Source organism: Grammomys surdaster, unplaced genomic scaffold (assembly GCF_004785775.1).
Source record: "Grammomys surdaster isolate TR1022 unplaced genomic scaffold, NIH_TR_1.0 170, whole genome shotgun sequence".
NCBI classification, from domain to species: Eukaryota; Metazoa; Chordata; class Mammalia; order Rodentia; family Muridae; genus Grammomys; species Grammomys surdaster.
The window spans coordinates 23,504,681-23,528,066 of record NW_021604618.1 but is presented as its reverse complement, the minus strand read 5'-3'; the positions used below and the strand labels follow the sequence as shown (position 1 = coordinate 23,528,066).

At 41.3% G+C, this 23,386-nt stretch overlaps 2 protein-coding genes across 8 annotated transcripts; one reads left to right on the top strand and one right to left on the bottom strand.

Annotated features, from left to right (window-relative positions):
- Nucleotides 1-1,361: 1,361 nt before the first annotated feature.
- On the bottom strand, nucleotides 1,362-19,723 carry Adal (adenosine deaminase like). 7 transcript variants are annotated; one of them, XM_028766949.1, is made up of 11 exons: nucleotides 19,535-19,723; nucleotides 17,931-18,146; nucleotides 17,582-17,712; nucleotides 17,022-17,082; nucleotides 13,464-13,551; nucleotides 9,648-9,729; nucleotides 7,560-7,686; nucleotides 6,696-6,776; nucleotides 5,114-5,252; nucleotides 2,813-2,913; nucleotides 1,362-2,314 (listed from the first exon to the last, which is right to left on the bottom strand). In XM_028766949.1, the coding sequence occupies exons 2-11, from the start codon at nucleotides 17,988-17,990 to the stop codon at nucleotides 2,108-2,110; spliced, it is 1,077 nt and encodes a 358-aa protein (XP_028622782.1). In that variant the 5' UTR covers nucleotides 17,991-18,146; nucleotides 19,535-19,723; the 3' UTR covers nucleotides 1,362-2,107. The 7 variants fall into 7 exon arrangements, with proteins under 7 accessions (XP_028622782.1, XP_028622783.1, XP_028622784.1 ...); XM_028766950.1 differs by having other exon boundaries at nucleotides 19,591-19,723; XM_028766951.1 differs by lacking the exon at nucleotides 19,535-19,723 and adding an exon at nucleotides 19,320-19,403.
- Nucleotides 19,555-21,804, top strand: Lcmt2 (leucine carboxyl methyltransferase 2). Its single transcript, XM_028766948.1, has one exon. The coding sequence runs from the start codon at nucleotides 19,600-19,602 to the stop codon at nucleotides 21,658-21,660; it is 2,061 nt and encodes a 686-aa protein (XP_028622781.1). The 5' UTR covers nucleotides 19,555-19,599; the 3' UTR covers nucleotides 21,661-21,804.
- The last annotated feature ends 1,582 nt before the right edge of the window (nucleotides 21,805-23,386 follow it).

Genomic DNA, 23,386 nt, shown 5'->3' with positions numbered 1-23,386 from the left:
TGCATACATTGAGGGTGAAGATGTATCTCTGTGGTAGTGTGCTTGCCCAGCATGTGCAAGGCCCTGGATTCAATTCCCCAGCACAGTAAAGAAAAAAGATTACATTTTATAGATTTTATTTGTGTAAGTGGATATAGTTAGAAATATAAGGTTATAAAGCAATATCTAAGAACTTTGAAAGTTTAAATACTTTCTTTTATCATGTACCCTAAAAGGCAGACACAAAAATCTCAATCTTAATAATTGAATTAAGGGTGCCATCAGGTTTCTTCTCTGAGATCAGGGAAACCATTATAAGGAGAGCAATTCAAGTATACTTTATTGTTTTAGTGTTTTCAATGCTGTGATAAAACAACATAACCAAAAGTAACTTAAGGAGGAAAGGGTTTATTTCCTCTTACAATTTGTAGTCCATCATCTTGGGAAGCTGAGGCAGGAACGTAAGCTGAAGCCATAGAGGAGAGCTGCCTATGGCTTGCTCCTCATGCCTTGTTCCATTTCCTTCACTTTCCACCCAGAACCATATCCCTATGGGTGGCATCACCTTCAGTGGCATGGGCCCACAAACTGATCAAGCACTGATTAGGCTAATCTTGTGGGAGCATTTTCTCAGTTGAGGGTCCCTCTTCCCAAATGACTCTAGCTTGGGAAAAAAAAAAACTAACCAAAAGATTTTTTTTTTATCTGTTAAAGTCTTTTTCTTTGCATTCAGAATCAATCTTAGATGTCCCCTATCTTTGGCTAATGTGTGTTTATGTAAGTCTCCCTGTAGGCCATTATGTGGGCATGGGATTACTGGTGATCTAAGAACCCTAGAAGCCACAGTGCTACCATTACTACAAAGATCTTTTAAGGGAGTCCTAGCACTCTAGAGGTCCTGGTAGCTTCCACAAAAGAAGCCAAATAGAAGCTGATTTTAAACCAAAAGCTCAGGCTATGTGTCTTACTTCAAGCCAGTCGTTTTTTTTTTTTTCTTTTCTTTTCTTAAACTGAAGTGTTTCTTAAGTTTCTTAAACTCCAACCCCCTTTATATAGTTCTAAAGATATTATGAGAAGGGCAAAGTCAGATTCTAGCTTTGTACTAGTCACCTAACAACCAGGCACCCATACTTACGATAAAGGTGTGCACTGTGGCCTAACATCAACAGTCTTAAAAAATAATACTTGGAAGAGTAAAAAGAAGTGGAAGGAATCTGATTAAACCGAGATTTCCCTGAAGACAAAGAGTTTCAACTTCTCAGAAGGTTTACGATAACCAATGTCAAAAGAGCTCTAAGTGAAAAAACAGAGTCACTAGTGAAAGACCCCTCCAAGGGGGGACCCAGGAAGGACGTGACCCCCAAAGACACTCTAGAGACCTCTTGCTGTAATAACATTAGTCAGGTCTTTATTTGTGGAAGCTTTGGGTCGACACATGCCTCACGCAGGAGGTAGGGGTTATCGACCCTGAGACCTAATGGCTTAGGGTTTTTAAAGGCAAAGTCTGGGGGGAAGGAGAGGGTTGTGGGTAATCACACACAATTGGTTATTTCAATTGTCTGCAATGTGTGTAAGCATATCCCAAGCAGAGGTTTGACAAATCTCACGAGAATAGTCTCTGGTCCCTGTGGCCTTGGGACTCAGTGTGAATGCTTATCTGAGCCAACAGACCATCTGGCTGAATTTAATTCGAAAGTCCTTGGGACCTCTGGTAGGAGTTTCTCCAGATGAGGCTAAGTCAGGCACTACAGGAACAGATTCTCGGAACACTCAATTGACCTTTGTTTCTCTGTTCTGCATTCCCTGTAACAGCCTTGGGTTAGCAAGCTAGCTGACCTGTAGTTTTTAACTATTTGTATTCCTGTTAAACTATTTAACTAACTTACAATTCCTCTTTCAACTAGGAAATGAGGGTTTAACAACCCTTCAGCAAGCAGCATGGAGGCACAGCCATGCAAGACCTCAAGGCTCCTAGTCTGAGATTTACTGAACACTTACCATGTGAAGGTGCTGGAGTTAGCCCCCATATATACTTGGCTACCAAACTTCAAGGGAAGTTATTTCGAGTGGGCAGTAACTGAGTGGGATACAAGGGCAGGAAGATGTTGATTACAACATATAATCAGAACTAGTTCACCTCATTACAATTTAACACTTTCTGCTTCAGGTGAGTCCACTTTTTTTTCAGTTCAGATCTGGTATTGTCAGAGGCAAAGATGCAGTTGATGGAGTCATAAGACAGATCCCACACCTGAGATGGGGTCAAATTAAATGTTTCTGCTGCCAGTTGATATTCTTGAGAAAGGTATGTCGCAAAAACACCTTTATCATCGGTCTGCCGTGTAAACAAAAACAGTTCAAAATAAGATGCTTTGTAAAAATTAACTTTTTTGTGGTTCAGAATCTTATTTTCCCATTTCAGGAGTCTAAACAAGAACTTATAAGTGCACATCTGTAAAAAACTTGTTTATATTAAAAGAAAAAAAAAAAAGACCAGAGTGCTTCAACCCTGGCTGCATGTTAAAAGCACATAAAGAGTTTTAAAAGCATATTCATGCCCAAGACTCATCCAAGATCAAATAAATCGAGAATCCTGTGGCATGGGTCCTGGGCACCAGCATTTTTTTAAAGCTTCCCCAAATATTGCCCTACTGCTTCTCAGAACCAAATGGGAATCAGCTGAGCCCTCTGCAGCCTCTCCTCCTCCATCCCCTCTAGCTCTGCTACTGGGACATTTCCTGCAGGTACTCAGGGAAGGCAACCAGCAAGATACTAAATATATGACTTAATTCAATGTAGCAAGTTAAAGAAGCAGAACTATAATACTTCTTACACAGATCACAGAAGGATGAGCAACGCTGTACCAGAATCCAAAGTGATGCTGGTCATAAGAAGGAACTGTCTGGCTTTTGATGTTTGAGGTCAAACAAAGTTCTAGAAGAAAGGGGGAAAATCCTTTTATTAAAAGCAAGTAAGTTGAAAAAAAAGAAAAAAAAAAAAAAGCAAGTAAGTGAACTCAGTCAGTGACCACCATGCAGATTCACAAGAAACCTTCCAACCTCTGCTGATTTAAGCAGTTTCATTACTTCACAAAATGTATTGTTCATTATTTGTGATGTGAAGTTGTAGCTCTGAGTTGGGATGTACCTTAGCAGAAGAGGGCCTACCCTACAAAGCTCTGCATTTGCTTCCAACACTACATAGAAATACACAAAGTGTACTTCAGCTAATGCACTTGTACAGAGGTATTTATTATTGCTATGACCGCCACTATACCCAACAAGGAGTTAATGCTTTCTTCACAGTGATTTGCTTCCCTTGCTTTACCAAGATGGAGAGAAAGATTATAGGCCTGAAATATAATCAGCCTGTCAACAATCCTTCATAGGGCTTCACATCCATTGTTTTTGGTTTGTTGTTGTTTTTTTTTTTTTTTTTTTTTTAAAAAAAAAAAAGGTCTCGTTATATATCCCTGGCTGGCCTGGAACTTATGATGTAGACCAGACTGGCCTTGAACTCACAGAGCTCTGCCTGCCTTGCAGTGCTGGGATTAAAGGTGTGCTATCATGCCTGGCCTAACACTGACTTTTTTTGAGATACAGTTTTTGTCTCCTGATGAGTTCTTACAAAGGAAACTGTCTACTTTGTTTACTGTTTTATTCTCAGCAAATGGTGTAGTGACTGCAACAAAGTTATAACCTCATAAACATTCACAAGCAAGTGTGCAATGGTTGGTCAGTATGGAAAAATAGATTTACCATTTTCCTAATTTCTTTTTTTTTTTTTTGGTTTTTGGAGACAGGGTTTCTCTGTGTAGCCCTGGCTGTCCTGGAACTCACTTTGTAGACCAGGCTAGCCTCGAACTCTCGAACTCAGAAATCCGCCTGCCTCTGCCTCCCAAGTGCTGGGATCAAAGGCGTGTGCCACCACTGCCTGGCCCATTTTCCTAATTTCTTAGCAAGTTTTTAAATTTTATTTTCTATGTCAGATGATTTGCCTGTGTATGTCTATGTGTCACTCGTATGCCTGGGACCTGAGGAGGGAAGCCAGAAGATAGCGTTGATCGCCTGAGGTTACAGAGAGTTGTGTGCTCTCATGTGGGTTCTGGATATTGAACCTGGGGCCTCTGGAAGAGCACCATTGCTCTTAACCACTAAGCCACGTCTTCACACCAATTTCCCTAGTTTTTGAGACATTTCCCTAATTAATCTAGGATATTTTCACTAGTAATCCTCCCGCCTCAGCCTCCTACATGGTAGGATTATAGGCCTGTGCCACTATGCCTGGTTGTAATTCTTAAGTAAATGTTATACATTTCCATAACACTAATTTTATATTTTTTGTGTTTATTTAGAGATAGGGAGAGAGGGATAAAGGGAGAGAGGGAGAGAGGGAGAGAGGGAGAGAGGGAGAGAGAGAAAATATGAATGAATGAGAGGAGTGAGTCTCCAGATAGAACTCAGGTCATCACGGTTGGCAGGATACTTGTGAACCATCTCACTGGACCTATGTGTTAATTTTATTATAGTCATCTTCAAAATTCTAAATGACCTTTATTTTTAAAATTTTCTGTGTATGAGTATATGCACATGAGTGCAAGCCCTTGAAGAGCTCAGAAGAGGGTGCCAGATCCCCTGGAGCTGGAGTTGCAGGTGGTTGTAAGCTGCCTGACATGGCTGCTGGGAACAGAACTCTGTTAAAACACTGAGCCATCTCTCCAGCTAACCTTTATTTCTTAAATAAACAAACCAACAACAAAACAACAGAAAACTGAGTTCCCAACACTAGGGACTGGAGCAGTCAGTAAGATGAACACAGAGACAAAGACAGAGACAGAAAAAGGGAAAGGGAGAAAAAGAGAAGGAGAGGGAGAAGAGCAAGGAAACAGAGGGAGAGAGACATAGAGAGAGAGAGAAAGATAGAGACAGAGATCTGCCCTCCTAAAACTTACTTTCTAATAGAATCTAAAAGATCCACCACTTAAATGAGACCCAGAAAGCACACACACCATATATTTTACTTTGTAAATATCTGAATTATAGATTAGTATTTTTTCATATAAATCTTGCAATCCAGGGCCTGGAGAAAGAAAGGCTAAAGTGTTGTCTAGGCAACATAACATTCTAAGTCTTACCGAGAGGTATCTGGTGTTGCCTCACAAAGTTCACCTGATCCAGGGACCCTGCCTCGGAAGCACTGAGGAATGTTCCGTGCCCAATTCTGTCAGGAAGCAGATCCAGTAGCATCTGTGTTTCTTTTTCCTTATTTGGAATCTTCAGAAAAATGAGAAGAGGGGATCAGTGACCTCTACTGGTAACCAAGGTATTTTATTCTCCCCTCTGAGTAGTGAATGCTAACATTCTTAGAAAACATAATTACTTAAACCTTCTTAAATCTTCCTAGGTGTACCAGTCATTTACAACATAATAATAATCTTATGAAGTGTGAACATAAAGAAATAAAAGCTAAGAAAAATGAATTTCCACACACAAAATAGAGACCCTAATTCTATATGTATATATGTGTGTACATGTATTCACATATATTAGGAAAAAAGGAGAGAATTACATACATTAAATTTAATGTCATCTCTTGGGAGGATTTTACATCCTTTTCCTTTGGTGCTGTAATTCCTTATACTTGAAGTTTCTTCAGGCACATAAAACTTTTAGTCAAAAAAGTGTTTTTGAAAACACCCTGATTCGCTGGGCGGTGGTGGCACACGCCTTTAATCCCAGCACTTGGGAGGCAGAGGCAGGCGGATTTCTGAGTTCGAGAGTTCGAGGCTAGCCTGGTCTACAGAGTGAGTTCCAGGACAGCCAGAGCTACACAGAGAAACGCTGTCTCAAAAAAACAAAAAACAAAAAACAAAACAAAAAAGAAAACACCCTGATTCACAGTCTGGGATGGTGGAGCTAAGGGTGCAAGTCTAACTTCGTGAGACTCCACAGCCTCATGCTTCTCCCAGTGCGCTCATGCTGTATACTGGCAAGGTTATCCATGGTCATACTACAATCAGGAAACGGACAGCTATGCTCATTTTCTCTTAGATGGACTAGAAGGCACATGACAAGAACATTTTTTTTTTCTTTTTCGGGGGGTGGTGGTGGTCAGGAAGGGTTAAAGACAGGGTGCTACAGGAACCCTGGAACTTACTTTGTAGATTAGGCTGGCCTTAAACTCAGAGATACGCCTGCCTCTGCCTACTGAGATTAAAGTGCAGAGATAAAAGGCCACCACTGTTCAGCTGGCCAGAACATTTTTAAATGAACTATTTTATACTCAATGTAGCAAATAAGAAACTAAGATACCAAGCAGGTTCTGATCCTAAGAACAGGCCAGAGATAACTGGTTACAAAATAATGGGAACCGTAAAAACTTAGAAACAGTAACATGAAAGCAAATCAGGCCTTAATGTTTTAATTAACATTTAAAAATACTTCTTACTCCCCCTTTTAAAGATGTCCTCTAAATAGCATTGTGACACATGCCAGAAACCCTTGCACTTGGGAGGTGGAGGCAGAAGGATCAGAAGTTCAAGGTGAATCTTGGCTACAAAGTGAATTCCAGGCCAGTCTGGGTTACATGAGACCATACCTCATAAAAAGAAAAGGAAAAAAAAAGTTTTCCCCAAGATAAGCTTATTTCTAGTTACTTACAAACAGCTCTACTTTTAAAATTATAATCTGCCCTTTCCACTCTATAACAGTATTTACCTCTGCAAGATGCAATGCCAACTTCAGACCTGCCTTTTTAGCTTCTAAAAGAGGTTCCAAGAAGTCTTTTGCTTGTCCTATCTTGAAGATAAAATGAGGGTGCATGAGAAGTCTGAGCACACAGAAGGATCTTGGGTTCTACCCCAATAAAGGAGTAAAATGATGGCACACTGGTTTCTGCTGAACCTCTTCCTTATAGAGAGCTTTAACGTGTTGGACACTTTAGGGAACACACCATGGAAGGGAAATCCCTGGCCTTGAATCTTAAGTGCAGTACCAGTAAGCTAAGTTTAGTATGTAAGTTGGATACGACAGGCCAAAATTTTTATTTCTAAAAGACAAATAGATGTTTAGTATTATGGAGAACTTACTTGGTTTGGAAAGCTTTCATAATTATAAAAAACACACACACACATACATAAATCACAAAAACAGACAAACATCAAAGACAGGTCACAACAAAAAATTATTTGGCCCCAAGTATCAAGACTTTTGTTTGAGTCTTTCACTCGGGAAGCTCACGAAACCTTTCTTTCTAGGGGGTTTGTGGCATAATTACACTCTCAACACCTTTCCCTATGTATCATACATAATGCAATTAACTTCTGCACACAGAGACTGCTACTAGTTGTATACTGTCTTTAGAAAAATGGAGAATGGTCATATCCAATAATATCTATAATCTATTTTTATGGTATTTCTTTTAAAAACCCTTAAGAAAAGCCATGTATTCTGGTGGTCTAGGGCAGAATCCTAGGGCTTCATTTGGTGTCTGCTGGACACCAATGCATGCTATGATGCTCCAAACTATTCCTCGCCCCACTGTCTGACTCTGCCATTAGGAAAGAAAATATAGTAACTTACGGTTGGATCTCCACTGAGGTCAAGGCCAAGAACTGTATCCTCAGTAGAGAGGAAGAACTCTCTAGCAAGTTTAACAGTCTCCTTGGCTATTGCTGGGCCACCTCTTCTGTCAATTGCCATCAAATACCTTTAATATAAGAAAAATACAGTTGATACTAACTTGGCAGGAAGATATTATGATCAAGAAAACCACAGATGAAGCCAGGCATAGGTGCATATATGCTTATATTCAAAAGATACGGAAGGTGGATGCAGGAGGATCACCCTTGGCTACAATGTGAGTTCAAGGCCAGTAAGGGATGCAAGAGAATTGTCTCAGAAAAACCAAACTAAAACAAAAACCTCTACCAATTTCAAACCAACTAATCCCAGGAAAAGTTACTTTAATCATACGCCTTCTCCTTGCTCAGCTGCTTCACTGAGGTCACTTAGCACAAAGCTACTTGGAGAGTAAGGGCGACTCAGAACCACAAAATTACCAGAGAATGGGGAGTTTGAGGCCAGCCTGGGCCACATTAGACCATGTCTAGAACCTGTCTAAAAGAAAACAAAGCAACAACCCCAAATCCACATTTGAAAAACTAGTAATGCATATAAAAAAGACATTTCGGAATACTGCCAGGGAAAGAGTGGCGGCTACCTGGCTATGGCTTACTATGTAAAGTAGTGAGTCTAAACATGGCTCCGTACCGATACACAGAACAAGACATGAATGCCTAAGTAGTATTGCTGTCTAGTATTCAAATTTCCAATTACCTCACTTTTTTCCCTGTCTTTGGTGTGTGTGTGTGTGTGTGTATTGTTTGAGTTTGAATCAGGACCTAAATGAAGTCAGTACTTTGTTAATCACTGTATCTCATATCTTTTTTAAAGTGTATTTTTTGTATAGATGTGGACATGTTCACTTGTAGGAATGCAAGTACAGGTAGGATGTGCATTTTGAGCTCATGAAACTCAGAAGACAATTGGAGGTGGATTCTCAAGGATCTTTTGTCTGAAAAAGTCTCATCGGCCTGGAACTTCCTCATGTAGGCCGCACTAGCTGGCCTGTGAACTTCCAGGGATCTTCCTGTCTCCAACTCCTATCCCACCGTCTCTAGGATTCCAGCATGGGCATCTGGCTTTTCATGGGGGTTCTAGGGATTTGAACTCATGTCCTCATATTTGCTAGGCAAGTCTTTTATCAATTGAGCCATCTCCCCACCCCCTTAAGTCTCTTTTAATCTAGCCAGTTCTCTTCCATTCTCATTTCCATCCTAACTCTTTTCTTGTAATTAGTTTAAAAAAAAAAAAAAAGGTTCTCCTACAAAGCTTCTCACAGTCTGGATTTGTAAAGGCAGGAGGATCCGGAGTTCAAAGACAACCTTATCTATATAGCAAGTTACAGGCCCATCTGAGTTACTTGACCCTGTCTCAAAAGACAAAACATCATCAGAAGGCTGACTTTGTTCAAAGAACTGGAGATATACTAATGAATCAACAACAAGGTCTCTCGTGTCTCTGAACTTACACTCCAGTCAAAGGGTGGATGTACTTCATGACAATACAAATTAATGTCATAGAGGACCATGGTGAGGAGGGGATTTGGGGGCCAGACTGGTCAAGATGGCCTCTTTGAGGAAATAACAGCCAAACTGAGACCTGAATAGTTATGTAAGGACATGGTAGAAGGCATAAGTGCCTATAAGTGCAAGGCACTGAGATGGATAGTCAGCCTATAGCAAAGAGAGTAAGCTAATATAGACTAAGAGGAGTGGTTTAGACAGTGATTGACGAAAGGCAGCCAGATCATGTGGGACTATGCAGGTAGCTATAAAAAGTCCACTTCAGCATAACAGCAGTGAGAAATCATACTCAACTTGAGCAAAAATACTAGAATTTTACTGCCAGATGACTAAATCCAGTATTGTGTTCTCATCTTAAGCAATAGAGTTCTTGATTCTATTTATTTGTATTGTAGGTAAAAATCAGATAATAGTTGATGTAAAAAATCCATCCTAAAAAAATCCGTCTAACCTTTATAAGACATTAAAACATCACATTCCGTTTTTTAAAGGAGTAACTATTATTGATATACCATCTTCTTACCTAACATCAATATCTAAGTTTTCTTGTTTGCATTGTTTTATGCCTTCAAGTACAGATTCCACGTAAGTCTTCCTAGTCATTCCTTGAAAGAACAGAGTAACACATGTAAAGACATTATCACCTATTGAATCCTTCAAACAACACCACTGAATGAACGCCACTGTATGCCATGCTAGGGCCTGGGTAAACGTGAATGGAGCATGACCTTTAGGGAAATTTTATTGTAAAATATTTTATCTTGTTTGAGTGTGCACATGCACAGATGTGTATGAGTGCCCACAGAGGCCAGAAGAGGCCTGGAGCTAGAGTTACGCGTTGTGGTTAGCCACCTGATATGGGTGCTGAGAGCCAAACTGGTTCTCTGCAAGAGCAGATAGGTTCTTAAATCCTGAGCCAACTCTCTGGCCTCCAAGGAGAAACATTTTAGTATAGTATTCTTTGTCTGTGGACCTGTAAACTGAACCTAAGACATCATGATTGCTAGGCAAATGCTCTACCACTAAGTCACAGTCCTATTCCCTAAAAGATGTGGCCCAGGCTGAGTTCAAATTCATGATCCTCCAGCTTCTACCTCTTCATTATATGGTATCACAGCAGTTAATGATAACTATTTCAATAAAATTGAAAGGACAGAGTTTAAAAGGTGAAGAAAAACCAAAATCAACTTTAGGGATAAGTGCTTTATAAAAGTGTTCATAAGTGGGCTGGACAGATAGCTCAGCAGTTAAGAGCACTGACTGCTCTTCCAGAAGTCCTGAGTTCAAATCCCAGCTCACAGCTATCTGTAAAGGTATCTGATGTCCTCTTCTGTTATGTCTTAAGAAAGCTACAGTGTACTCATATACATAAAATAATAAAAATCTTTTTAAAAAATGTTCAGCCGGACGGTGGTGGTGCACACCTTCAATCCCAGCACTTGGGAGGCAGAGGCAGGAGGATTTCTGAGTTCAAGACCAGCCTGGTCTACAGAGTGAGTTCCAGGACAGCCAGGGCTACACAGAGAAACCCTGTCTCGAAAAACCAGGAAAAAAAATGTTCATAAGCAAACATAAAAGTAATGAAAGACAGAAAATTAAAAAAATACCAAATGACAAGCAAGACAAGCCCAAAGGAAAATTAATCCTGTGGGGAGGGGCTCTGTGAGGGAGGGTCCAGGATGGGGGAGGAGCTCTACGAGGGAGGAGCCAGGCAGCATTTGGGATGGTAAGAGAAAAAGAAAAAAAGAAAGAAGGAAAACTAATCTTTGTCTTCTAACTTCCACATGTGTGCTATAGCATGTTTCTTGTACAATAGTAATAATTTTTTAACTTAAAAAGTAATTGCCAGCATGGTGGTACCACTGTATTCTTGGCATCTGGGGGTCTAAGGGAGGAAGACCTTAAGTTTTAGACCAGCCTAGTCTACAAAGACCATTTCAAAATACCAAATAAATAAATAAAAAGATTGTTTTTCACTTAACAGGATTTTTTTCTAGTTTAGAGAAAAGAAAAAAAAATCTCAAGTTTCTTTCCCTCAGCCCTGATCAGGATGAGCTTCATACCCAGGGCCTTGGAGATGTCAATCCAAGTCTCTGAGTATACAAGTCTCTCCCTGGGACACCTTGCAAGACTGTTCCAAAACAGCTTCTAAAATTGTTTTTTACTTGTCATAAATGCTTGTTTTCATGGAAAACTTTCAGTATAACAGAACATTATAAAGAATAAAAAGCAGTAAGCAGGATCCCACTACTGATCAGTAACTACACCGTATTTACTCTTGTGTATACATGTATATGTTTAGCATACAAAATACTACTAGCTTTATATGTTCATTAATTTAACACTGCATTGGTAATCCCACCTGGAAGTGTCTTTGTAAATAGATTTTTTTTTTTTTGAGACAGAGTTTCACTATGTAGCTGGCTGGCCTGGAACTCCCTATGTAGATCTGACTGGCTTTGAACTCACAGAGATCTACCTGCCTCTACCTCAAAAGTGCTGGGATTAGAGGTGTATACCTCCACATCTGGCTGCAACTATTTTTTCTTAGTTTTATTTGTGCTTGTATGTGTGTATGTTACCATACATGGGTATGCACATGCCACACTGTATAACTTGAAACTGATTCTACAATTTAAAACTGTGAGATTAGAACCTGTATTTTCCATTTCAACATTTATTTGACTAGCTTCAAATTTTAGTCCTTAATTGACTATATACCTCATGGTGTAAGATAACCTAAGTCTCTTCAGGCCAAGAGAGATTCAGTGATAATATTTAATATCTCCTAATGAAAAACACAGAACAAAACAAATCAACAAGCTCCCCAGCCCCCAAGCAGAAACTCAGTATTCTCTCAGTTTTGAGTGTTACATGTGAGAGGTCTATGCCTGGCCTGATACAGTTCTCATGAAAGTTCTATGAAATTCCTACACACCCTAACCAGTTCAACTCTGTCCCCAGAGGGTTTATCTTGCTTCTAACCTAATATTACCAATCTCTAAAGAGTCTCTGAGTATCAGACTTTCCAGTGAGTCCCATATAATATAGTACATTATAGCTACTCAATGACATTATTTCACAAGGTAGGAACAAGAACAGCCTTTGCTGGAGACAAGGGAAAGGCGATGTCCTTTGTGACTATGTGTGTACATGGCTACAGTTTCATTGACTGTTTGTGTGTATATGCAAATCTGTGTGGAGGCCAGAGGACAACCTGTTGGGGGTTGGTCTGGTGCTGCTATATATTCAAATACTAAATATTGGCCCCCAAGATCTGGTTACAGTCCCAATGACAGATTCTCACATATGCCAAATGATGTTGTAAAAACTTTGCTCACCTATATTCTCTGACTGGTTAAATAAAGGAAGCTACAGCCAATTACTGGGGAGAATAGAAGTAGGTGGGGTTTTGGTTACCAGACTGGGAGTCACAGGTAGGGACCATGAGGAGACAAGAAGAGAGAAGGAGAGAGCAGGAGGTCTCTATTAGATTCAATGGACTAGGAGTCCATGGCTGAGTGAAATGCCCCTGAGGACAGACTGCTGGAACAGAAAGAACCCAGGCAAGACTCAACAGCAAGTACTCGGAGAGCACAGCTGGATATTGGTCAGTCTGGCATATAGAAAGTAGATTAGGGGTAATTCGCCCATTAATTGTTCTGAGACTGATTAAACAAATCTAATAGTTTTAGTCTCATCCATTCGGAAGCTAGCCAGGAATAAAGATAAATATTTCCTTTTATAAACCCAATTATAACAACCTAAGATAGTCCTCTGGTGCCATTCAACTTGCCTTCTGAGACAGACTCTCGCTGGCAGAGGGCTGAGCTGATGACTGGCTGGCCATCAAGCCCCAGGAATTTGCCTGTCTCCATTTCCCTAGTGCTGAGGTTGCAAGAGCACCATGCCCTGCCTTTTTACATGAGTTCTGGGTCTTGAATTCAGGTCCTCATGCTTGCAAAGCAAGTACTTTACTAACTGAGCCATCTCCCCATATGCTATGTCCTTTTGTTGAAGAAAACAAAACCAAGGAAGATTAGATTAAAAGAGGGGCTATTTCCCAAGTAGGCTTCATACTTATTCAAGAATAACTTATGAATGTTGGACATCGCTGTGGCTCAGTAGTATGTCACTGGCCTATGGTGTGTGAGGTACTGGACTTGAAACTCAGCTCCACTTATACTTTTAAGAAGCCATTGAAGCATCGCTAATGTACAATCGCTAATGTACACTGTAAGATATTTGTTGTTGAATAACGGACACAAATAGGAACCTTGTATGATCAGGACACATGGAAACAGAACAGGACATTCACTCAGGACTAATTAAATTTTACCAGTAGCATTTTCTCCTCTGGGAGTGCTTCTCAGCTCCAGGTACTTGACTCCATCATCTGCAAATTCCTTAATGACATCTTTTGTGACCTGATAATAAAGGCAATGTACACAATGTTGATAATGCTATAGGAAGGTGCCCAATGGGATGGCCAAGTGCCAGTTTCATTTCATTTATTAAACTTCATTGACAAAGCCTGTTGGAAATCTCCCAGGTAGTAGGGACTGCCTACCTCTTCCATCCTTAGTGCAGACTACGTTGGTTCAGCAACAGTTTCCTTGATCCCATTCCCATCTGAAAATTAGGTCTGCACACCTGCCGCTCTGTTCTTTACTTTCCTTCCTTCCTTTTTTCTTTCTTTCTTTTTTGAGACAGGGTCTCAGATATTCTAGGTGAACCTTACACTTACCTCATTCTCCTGCCATTCCTTGACTTCCAAGTGTTTACAATAGCAGATAAAACAGAAAAATGAGTCAAAGCCACTGAGCTGTGCAATGTTTTAACCGTGCTGGGGAGTGGGGAATGGACAGACAGAAGTAAACAGCTCTGTGAATATGACATTTAGACATCACCTACGTGCCAGCTACAGTCATGTTTTATGCAAGTTACTTAGGAATGCCTTGTATTTTTCATCAAATTCCAGCAAAGCTAACTTTTTCTCTGAAGTATTTGGGGAAACTTCCCTTAGACAAAAAATTGTGTGTTAAAGCAGAACTGTCTAATACAGTACACATTTTCCTTTCCTGACACCAATCCTAAGAATTATCAAATTTAGATGGGAAAAAGACCAGACTGAGGATCCCACAGGTCTGTCCTAGTTACCTTCAGCTGTTATGTCAATCTTCATCTTCTTTGACTGTGTGCAAGGTCAGGGTCTTAACACAGAAACAGTGTTGTCTGATTCTACAGACAGTACCTAAGGGACAGCACTTACAGGAGTCATGACAGTACAATGTCTGTACCCACCTTTTTTGCCCTTACGAAAACCAAAAATGATCCCCACTCCCCACAAACTGGTTTTTCCAAGATAGGGTTTCTCTGCATAGCCCTGTCTGTCCTAGAACTAGCTCTATAGATCAGGCTGGCTTTAAACTCAAAGATCTTCTTGCCTCTACCTCCCCAGTGCTGGGATTAAAGTCTTGTGCCACTACTGCCTGGCCCAAAAAGGGATTTTTTTTGTTTGTTTTAGTTTTTCAGGAAAGGGTTTCCCTGTGTAGCCCTGGCTGTCCTAAAACTAGATTTGTAGACCAGGCTGACCTCAAACTCACAGAGATCCACCTGCCTCTGTCCCTCAAATGCCAGGACTAAAAGTGTGTACCGCCATGCATGGCCCTGGTAGAACACCTTATTTTTCATATATACTCCAGTCCTGACTCTTTTACATTATACATAGGTCACCTTGACCAGGGTTTACACGAACCTCGTGTCTTAGTTAGGGTTTCTATTGCTTTAATAAAACACTATGACTAAAGGCAACTTGGGGATATAAGGATTTATGTAAGCTTACAACTGTTAACTCCTGCTCCATCAATGAGAGAAGTCCAGGTGGGAACCTGGGGGCAGGGACCTGGAGGCAGCCAGAAACTAAGTAGAAGCCATGGAGAGCTGCCGACTGGCTTACTTCTCATGGTTTGCTCAGCAGGGGTACAGTGTCCACGGCAGGCTAGGCCCTGCCACATGACTTATTAACCAAAAACTACCCAGTTGGCTTGCCTACAGACCAATCTTAAGGAGGCATTTTATCAATGAAGACTCCCTCTTTCCAGGTCTATCTAGGTTTGCACCAAGTTAACAAAAACCAGCCAGGATGACCCACAGTCTCACTTCTATAGCAAATGATCTCTTAGTCCTATAGACGTTCATGTGGTATATGGCTGTTATCACCTGTAGATGCTTGTGCCAGGAACACTAAGCCAAATACACAGAATCTTTATGCCTCATCTCATTTAAGAGCTTTCCACCAACTGTCAATCTGAAACACAGTGAAGCAGGTAAGTAGCATTACTCTACTCATAGCATATCAAACTCTCAAAACCCAGAATGTCATTATTTTCCCTGCAATATCCATTGATAAAGTAAGCTCTGAGCTCTTGTGGTAGACTGTGCTCCCTGGCATCTGCTGAGCACATAATGAGACTGCATCCTTTTGGACGTCTATAAATCGCTATTTCTGTCTCCAACAGAGAGCTTATTGAATTCCATGGATCCATCTACTAACAAAGCCCCAGAGGCAGGGACTGTGTCTAGGTCTCTTTATATCCCCCTATATATTTGGTACAGTGACTGATACATTGGCAATACACACTCAACTTTTGCTGAACAGATTATTTTCTTAATGACAATTCTTTTAAAAATCAGTGTAAGATATTAGCCTAACAGCTAATATAAAGTCTGTTGTTGTTTAAAAAAATGAAGAAGTGAGTGAAAGGAAAAAGGAGGAAGTGAGGAAATTATTAAATTATCAAAGTTAATTCTTCTCTATAAGGAAACCAATACAATTAACATGCTTATTCCAAAGAGGAAAAAACCTGACTACTTCAAAGTTAATTCTCCAGAACACAGATTGTATTTATTTATTTATTTATTTGGTATGCATGTGGTAAGGATCAAACCAAACCCAGGGTCTCCTTTATACTAGGCAAGCCCTCTACCTACCTTGCAACATTTTTGTCCTTTTCTGTATCTGTTTCCTTCCTTCCTTTACTGTGCATGCCTTTCTCTCCCCTCCCTCCTTATCCTTTCCCTCCCCCTTCCCTTCTCTCTCTCTCTCTCTCTCTCACTCACTAAATCTTGCCATGCAGTCCAGGCTAACCTTGAACTTGTGGTCCTCTTGAGTGCAGGAAGACTAGGAATTCAAGGCCTCAGCTACAGAGAAAATATGAGATTAGTCTGGGCTCCATGAAAAGGTAGAGAGAGAGAAACAGATAAGAACATAATGCCTATCTGAGGACAAATATTTCTCTTTTTTAAAAATTTATTTTTATTTTGTGTGCACAAACGTTTTTCCTGCATATATGCCTGCATACCATGTGTGTGCAGTGCTACAGAGGTCAGAGAGGATGACAGATGCTTGGAACTGGAGTTACAGAGAGGTCCCAGTGTCATGTGGGTGCTGGGAATCAAACCCAGGTCCTCTGCTAGAGCAACCAGTGCTCTTAGCCACTGGGCATCCCTCTAGCTCCCAGCTATTTCTTATGACCTGTCCTGTCTGGACAGCAGGGTCAGGTTTCCCTGCCTGGACTCACTGTCCAATACAAGGTGCTGACCTTGGTTGTTTCCTTGCTTCCTGTTTTCCTTCCACCGTTTCCTTCCTGTTTTTTAAAAACAACAACAGACTTTATATTAATTCTTAGGCCAATGTCTTACACTGGTTTTTAAAAGAGTTGTCATGGAAAAAAATCTATAAATTAATAGAAAAAGAAAGGAAAAAATAAAGGAGGGTAAGGGGAAAAAAGAAGCATTTTCATTAGAGCGTTGATGAAAGCAAAAGGCCATGTGCAAGGTGAGCTGCGCACTGCTTTGAAAATTCACACCATTCTAACCCTCCTCCATGTCTCACCATCAGGATGTCCTCAGCACTAGTAGTAAGCTGGTGAATAACCTGGAACATCTGGAAACATCTATAAATGAAAAAAATGTTTTAATACACTTTAATCAACAAAAACTTGTTACTCAAGAAAAACTCTCAGAATGGAATTAATTAGTAAATTTGAGGTTAACAGTAAGTATATACTTAAATTTACAAAGAACTACAGGGTACATTTTTTTTCAAAATTACATTGATCTAAAAAAGACAATTTGAATAGCTAAGATATTATTTATTTATATTGAAAAGTATGAATTAGTCATTCCTATTCTTCAATCCTGCCAGGAATAGCAAATAGAGAAAAATCAATCTGTCTTTATTTTCAAATCTAAGGAACAACTCAATATAATAAACAATATAAATAACTAGACATATTGTCATGTCAGTAGTCTGACAGCTGGAAAAACACTGTATGTTAAGTTATATATTTCATGCCAGATGTCTACCTTATTTAAGTATTAAAAATGTGATTCTTATATATTATAATCTCAAAATACAGACATGAAAAATTTCCACAACCTCCTCAAACTCACTCTTCTAAAGTCCTTTTCTTTCCCTTGTCAATCATGGTCATGTGACCATGAACTTTAAGATGTGGCTTCTTGGCTATTAATCTCTTCATGGTACTGGAACTGATGGAGCCATTCAAGTGGGCATGAAGCTCCTAAAACAAGAGTACAATCAGTTAACAAGTGTCTATTAGATTCATAGCCCCATACCAGGCCTTGGTTGCCTGGTTCCTAGTTGTACTTTATACTAGACAAGCTACTCGGCTTAGCTATACCTCTTCTACAGTTTCTACCCATAAACTTCACTTCTCTTTTGTGGAAAACAATGCAAAAGCCATTATACAATAACGAGAATTCTGTAGTTAATTCTTACCACTTTTGGCAATTGCACGTAGAAGTCTGTCTCCCCCGGCCACTGCTGTACGGCCTCCATCACTTTAGTAAAGGGAAAGTTTCTCTTTACTCTTATTCCTGGATTGAACTTATCAAAGGACTTATCAAAGTCAGAATTCCTGAGGTGCTGGACTTTCTTCAGATTGTCATATTTTATCAAGACTTGCTCTGTGTGCAGCTGTGGGATCACTTTCACCTATATTAACAAATGTAACTGTTTTCAGATCTATCATACAAAATAGAAACACTACTGCTGATATCTTCGTTTTACACCTCCCACCCCCCAACTCCCACTAAGTCAAGCAAAGCTAACTTAGGCTATGTCTGCAGTGGGGAAATGACTAATAAAAAAAATGAACAAGAAAAAAAAAGGAAAACTAAAAATCCAGAGTTATTCTTTAACTCTACTGGGTAATGTCAGACTAACTTGCACATGTAGCATGTTATTTGCTTTCACAAGAAAACACTTTTTCTTTCCCATTCATGTTGCACAAACTCTTTCCTTAAGTGGGCTGGGTCTGTCAGGCCCAGATCCTGTCTTTGGATGGAAGCTAGTCTCCTGTCTCTGCTCCTCCTGGGAGACTAGATGCCTTTATTGACATGTACTCGCTGAATCGTTCTGCCACAGAATCTGCTCTTCTAAGCTCACTAATGAGCTCCTAACACCAAAACATTTTCCAATAACCGAATCTTCATAGAAATTTTTTCTTGATCCACCTGGACTCCAAAACTCATACTCTCAACCATTACATTCTACTACTCTGAGTTAACCCTTCTTAAAGTTTTTCTAATTTCCTTTCCTAATCCAGCTAGACACCAAATTAGTAAATGATAAAGTTTCTACATATCTCTGGAAGTGATTTCTTACTGATATCTCCTAGGTACCCAACGTAGAAACTTTCTTTAAAACTCCAACCTGGGTTGCTTTAAAAAAGCGGGAAGGAGAAACTCAACACGACACAGGGAATAATCACATCTCTTCCGAAGCTATTTTCAGCGGACATAAAACCACGTAAGAATCACAGAGTCTTGGAAGTGGAGGGGAGTGTCATTTTATAAGTGAAGTCATGCAGAATACTTTACTCACTGTAGACCTAGCACAGAACTTAGAATGCATGAGAATAAATAGCATGTACCGGGGCAGGGGAGTTAAATTATCAGTAATTATCTGTAAAGGTCTCTTTCTTCACTTTCCATATGGCCTAATTTAAGATTTAAATGAGTTCTCCCTCGCAACGAGAACATTCAATAAAGGAAAAACTGTTATTTTCGTGCAAGAACAATCTATTATTGACTGCTAAAGATCCGAGGTGCTGGTCCTCTTTTGCCGGACCAAACTGATATCATCAGGTCGCAGCCTCCGACTCACCTAACAATGTTCTCAAATATGAGGGTCTACATAAGTTTTTTTTTTTTTTTCCTGTAGAAAATGCCTGTACAAAGTAGTAACTGCTCCCAAGCGCTAGCTGTTAATGAGGCAGAGGGCAAGTACCCGGGAAAACGTAATTTGCAAGGAAAAAAAGTAAAAAAAAAAAATCTCTCGCGGTTTTTTGGCAGTGAGCGTTCAGCCCGGAAGTGACGCACCCTGAGCGGATGAGCTGGAGCTTGGTAAGTGTTCTGTGTGGAGTATTGCGGAGCACCTTCTGGTCATGGGCCCGCGAAGCCGCCAGCGCCGGGCGGGAACGGTCCAAAGCACCAACGACAGCAGCTCCCTCAGCAAGCGATCGCTAGCTGCACACGGATATGTGCGCGATGCCTTCGCGGCGCTGCTGGTCCCGGGGCCCGTGCGACGCACGCCGCTTATCCACCGCGGCTATTACGTGCGCGCGCGCGCCGTGCGTCACTGCGTGCGCGCCTTCCTCGAACTTACTGGCGCGCTCCCGTCCCCGACCAGGGCACAGGTCCTGTCATTGGGCTCAGGCTACGACTCGCTTTATTTTCGTTTGAAAGCTGCGGGCCTGCTGGCCCGAGCTGCCGTCTGGGAGGTTGACTTTCCGGATGTGTCTCGGCTGAAGGCGAAGAGGATCGAGGAGACCCCGGAGCTGTGCGCGCAGACCGGTCCTTTCAAGATCGGAGACTCGGTGTCAACTCTGTGCTTTGAGAGCTCGGACTACCGCATTCTGGGCGCTGACCTGCGGGAGCTCCAGCGATTAGACGAGGCCCTGGACGGCGCTGGCCTGAACGCCACCTCCCCCACGCTGCTCCTGGCCGAGGCGGTGCTGACGTATCTGGAGCCCTCCAGTGCTGCAGCCCTCATCGCCTGGGCTGCCCATCGTTTCCCCGACGCTCTTTTCGTGATCTATGAGCAGATGAAGCCGGACGATGCCTTTGGGCAAATCATGCTGCAGCACTTTGAGCGCTTGCACTCACCCCTGCATGGCCTGGAGCTGTTTCCCGACGTGGAGGCCCAGCGCCAGCGCTTCCTTCAAGCTGGCTGGACTGCCTGCAGCGCCCTGGACCTGAACGAGTTCTATCGCTGCCTTCTCCCAGCAGATGAGCGCCAGCGAGTCGAGACGCTTGAGCCGTTTGATGAATATGAGGAGTGGCATCTGAAGTGTTCTCACTATTTCATCCTGGCAGCATCTAGGGGAGACATTCTGTCAAAAACTCCAGTGTTTCTGCCCTCAGAGGCTTCTTTTCAGATAGATCCTGCTTCGCCTTCAGGGTTTCTTTCTGCCAGAGTAGTCACTAGTGATCACCAGCACTCAAGCCTGAAGCGATATGGCCACACCTCTGTCCTCTTGAGCCCTGACGTTATTTTTAGTGCGGGAGGCTTTGGAGAACAAGAGGGACGACACTGCCGAGTGAGCAAGTTTCACTTGCTCTCAAGATCCTGTGACTCTGAATGGAAAGGCTGCCAAATAAGTACTTTAGGGACTGAAGGCCAGTGGGATGGACGCCTTTATCACACCATGACAAGGCTTTCTGATACTCGGGTTTTGGTTCTTGGAGGGAGACTATCCCCAGTAAGTCCAGCCTCTGGGGCTCTCCAACTTGATTTATACAAAAGTGAGGATCATTGCCCTGAGGGCCAAAATGTAATGGTAACTAAGGCTGCCTTGGAAGAAGGTTCCATGTTGTCACGTTGGCGGCATTCAACAACAGAAGTATACTATCAGAATCAAAGATACTTATTTGTGTATGGTGGCCGAAGTGTGGCAGAACCTGTGCTAAGTGACTGTCACTTTTTACATGTAGAGACAATGGCTTGGGTCAGAATCCCAGTACAAGGTGCATCCCCCAGAGGTCGGCATTCCCATAGCGCCTGCAGTTGGCAAGGGGGAGTACTTGTCGCTGGAGGTCTTGGGGCTTCTGAGGAACCGCTGAGCTCTGTACTCTTTCTCAGACCAATGTCCTCTGGATTCCTCTGGGAATCAATAGATATCCAGCCCTCCATTACCCCAAGATACTCTCACACCGCTCATGTATTTAATGGAAAGCTGCTTCTGGTTGGAGGGGTCTGGATTCATTCCTCCTCGGTTCCTGGAGTGACTGTCATCAGTTTGACCACAGGGTCTAGCTCTGAATATCAGATTGATACAGCGTCTGTGCCATGGCCATTCATGTTGCACAACCACAGCAGTGCCCTCCTCCCTGAAGAGCAGCAGCTCCTGCTTGTTGGAGGTGGAGGGAACTGCTTTTCCTTTGGTACTTATTTCAACCCCCACACAGTGGCATTAGATCTTTCTTCCTTAAGTTCAGGGCAATAAAGACTTTGATATATTCAGGACCTAAGGATGAATTTGGTTGTATTGCTATGCTTCTAACACATACACCTTTCTTCCTTACCACACTATTGAGCATAAACCATGGAAATGATTAAAATACAGACCAACAGTGAGTATAAAAACAAAGCAGTCAAAAGAGTGGCATATGTCCTAAGGGCCTCAGCATCATGTGTCCAGTTTTCTGGGATTCTGCCAACTTTCGGGTCCTAGCCATTTATTGAGTCACAACCTTTAGCCTAAGGGGGAAAAAAAAATCCCAAACTTGGGTCTTGTGATCTACATTATATTTTGGAAAAAGTTCCACACAGATCCTTGGTAAAAATACACAGTTGAATATAGTTCAGGAATATAGTGTTGACCTGTTCCAATAGGCAAACAGTCTGAAATGAACACTGCAGTTTAAAGACTCGTGCTTTTAGTTTGAACACAGAGAACTTTAACAATGAGAAAAAGTACAACTTGAAAATTGTGCTTTTGATTACTTTTTTGCTAATATTTTTATATTTATCTAGCTTTATTAGTGCTAATAAACCAGACATTTAATGCCTTAAGTTTGTACCTGGTATAATGAATGATGTTTGTTCCAGGCTATCTCTCATTGTCAGCTGTCACTGGAGCCCCCCAAGCAGCTTAGATAGGCAGCCTCAGTCCACAAGTCAGATAAGTACCATACTATACAATACTGTACTATACACAAGTACTATAAGAATGGGATGTGTGTCATGGGAAGGGGGAGCAGGAAGTGAGCCACAGTAGGTGTGGCTTTTCCTCTGCTAGTCTACAGGTTGACATTGTGCATTCTGCCAAGGCCATAGGTGCCTGTATGGTAAGGCAGAACACTAATACTGCATTGCTGCATTGCTTAAGGTTTTAGGAGTTGTTCCTTTTCCTTAACCTCCTCAGACCTAGCAGTTGTGCTGGCCCCTTGTTAGAGCTGAGCTGCATTACCCAATACTCTGTATTAATTGTTTTTCTTACTTTACTGTGAAGAGACAGCATAACCAAGGCAACTTAAGGAAGGGTTTATTGGACTTTTAGTTCCAGAGATAGATCATCCTGATGTGGTGGCTAGAAGCAAGAACGCTGAAAACTCACATTCTTTATCATAAGCACAGAACAGCAACCTACAAATAGGGAGAAGTCTTAAGCTCTGAAAGCACCCCCCACCCCCCCACACACACTGTCTCATTCCCACCCAGTGCGTGCTTCCTTTAGCAAAGACACAGCCTCCCCAAACAGCACCACCATCTGAGGACCAAGTCTTCATGAGCCTGTATGGGAAATTCTCATTCAAACCACCACAAGTAGCAATTAGCAACTTATAAAAATTTAAAACATTAAAGAATGTTGGGATTGTAGTGTATCTTGTAATCTACAGCCATTAGACTCCCTTGAGTTATCCCTTAAATGATTAGACAATCTGTTCCTATTAAGTTTTGAAGATAGTAATGACATTTCTTAAGTTTTGAGTCTTAGTCTGTCATGTAAGTTGTATATATCATGACCTTCATAACTTAGAGGTAGTGGCATGATAGAACTGTTACACTAGTATGATCCTAGATACAGTAGCATCTTGAGATTCTCTAAGTATCCAACTAATTATTATTAACTGGTAATCTTAACTTTTAGTGGACTTCATGATTTAAGTCTCTTTTCTCTTATTTTTTTTAATGACTTTGCACATAAAATGGATGTGAAGGGTAGTTAA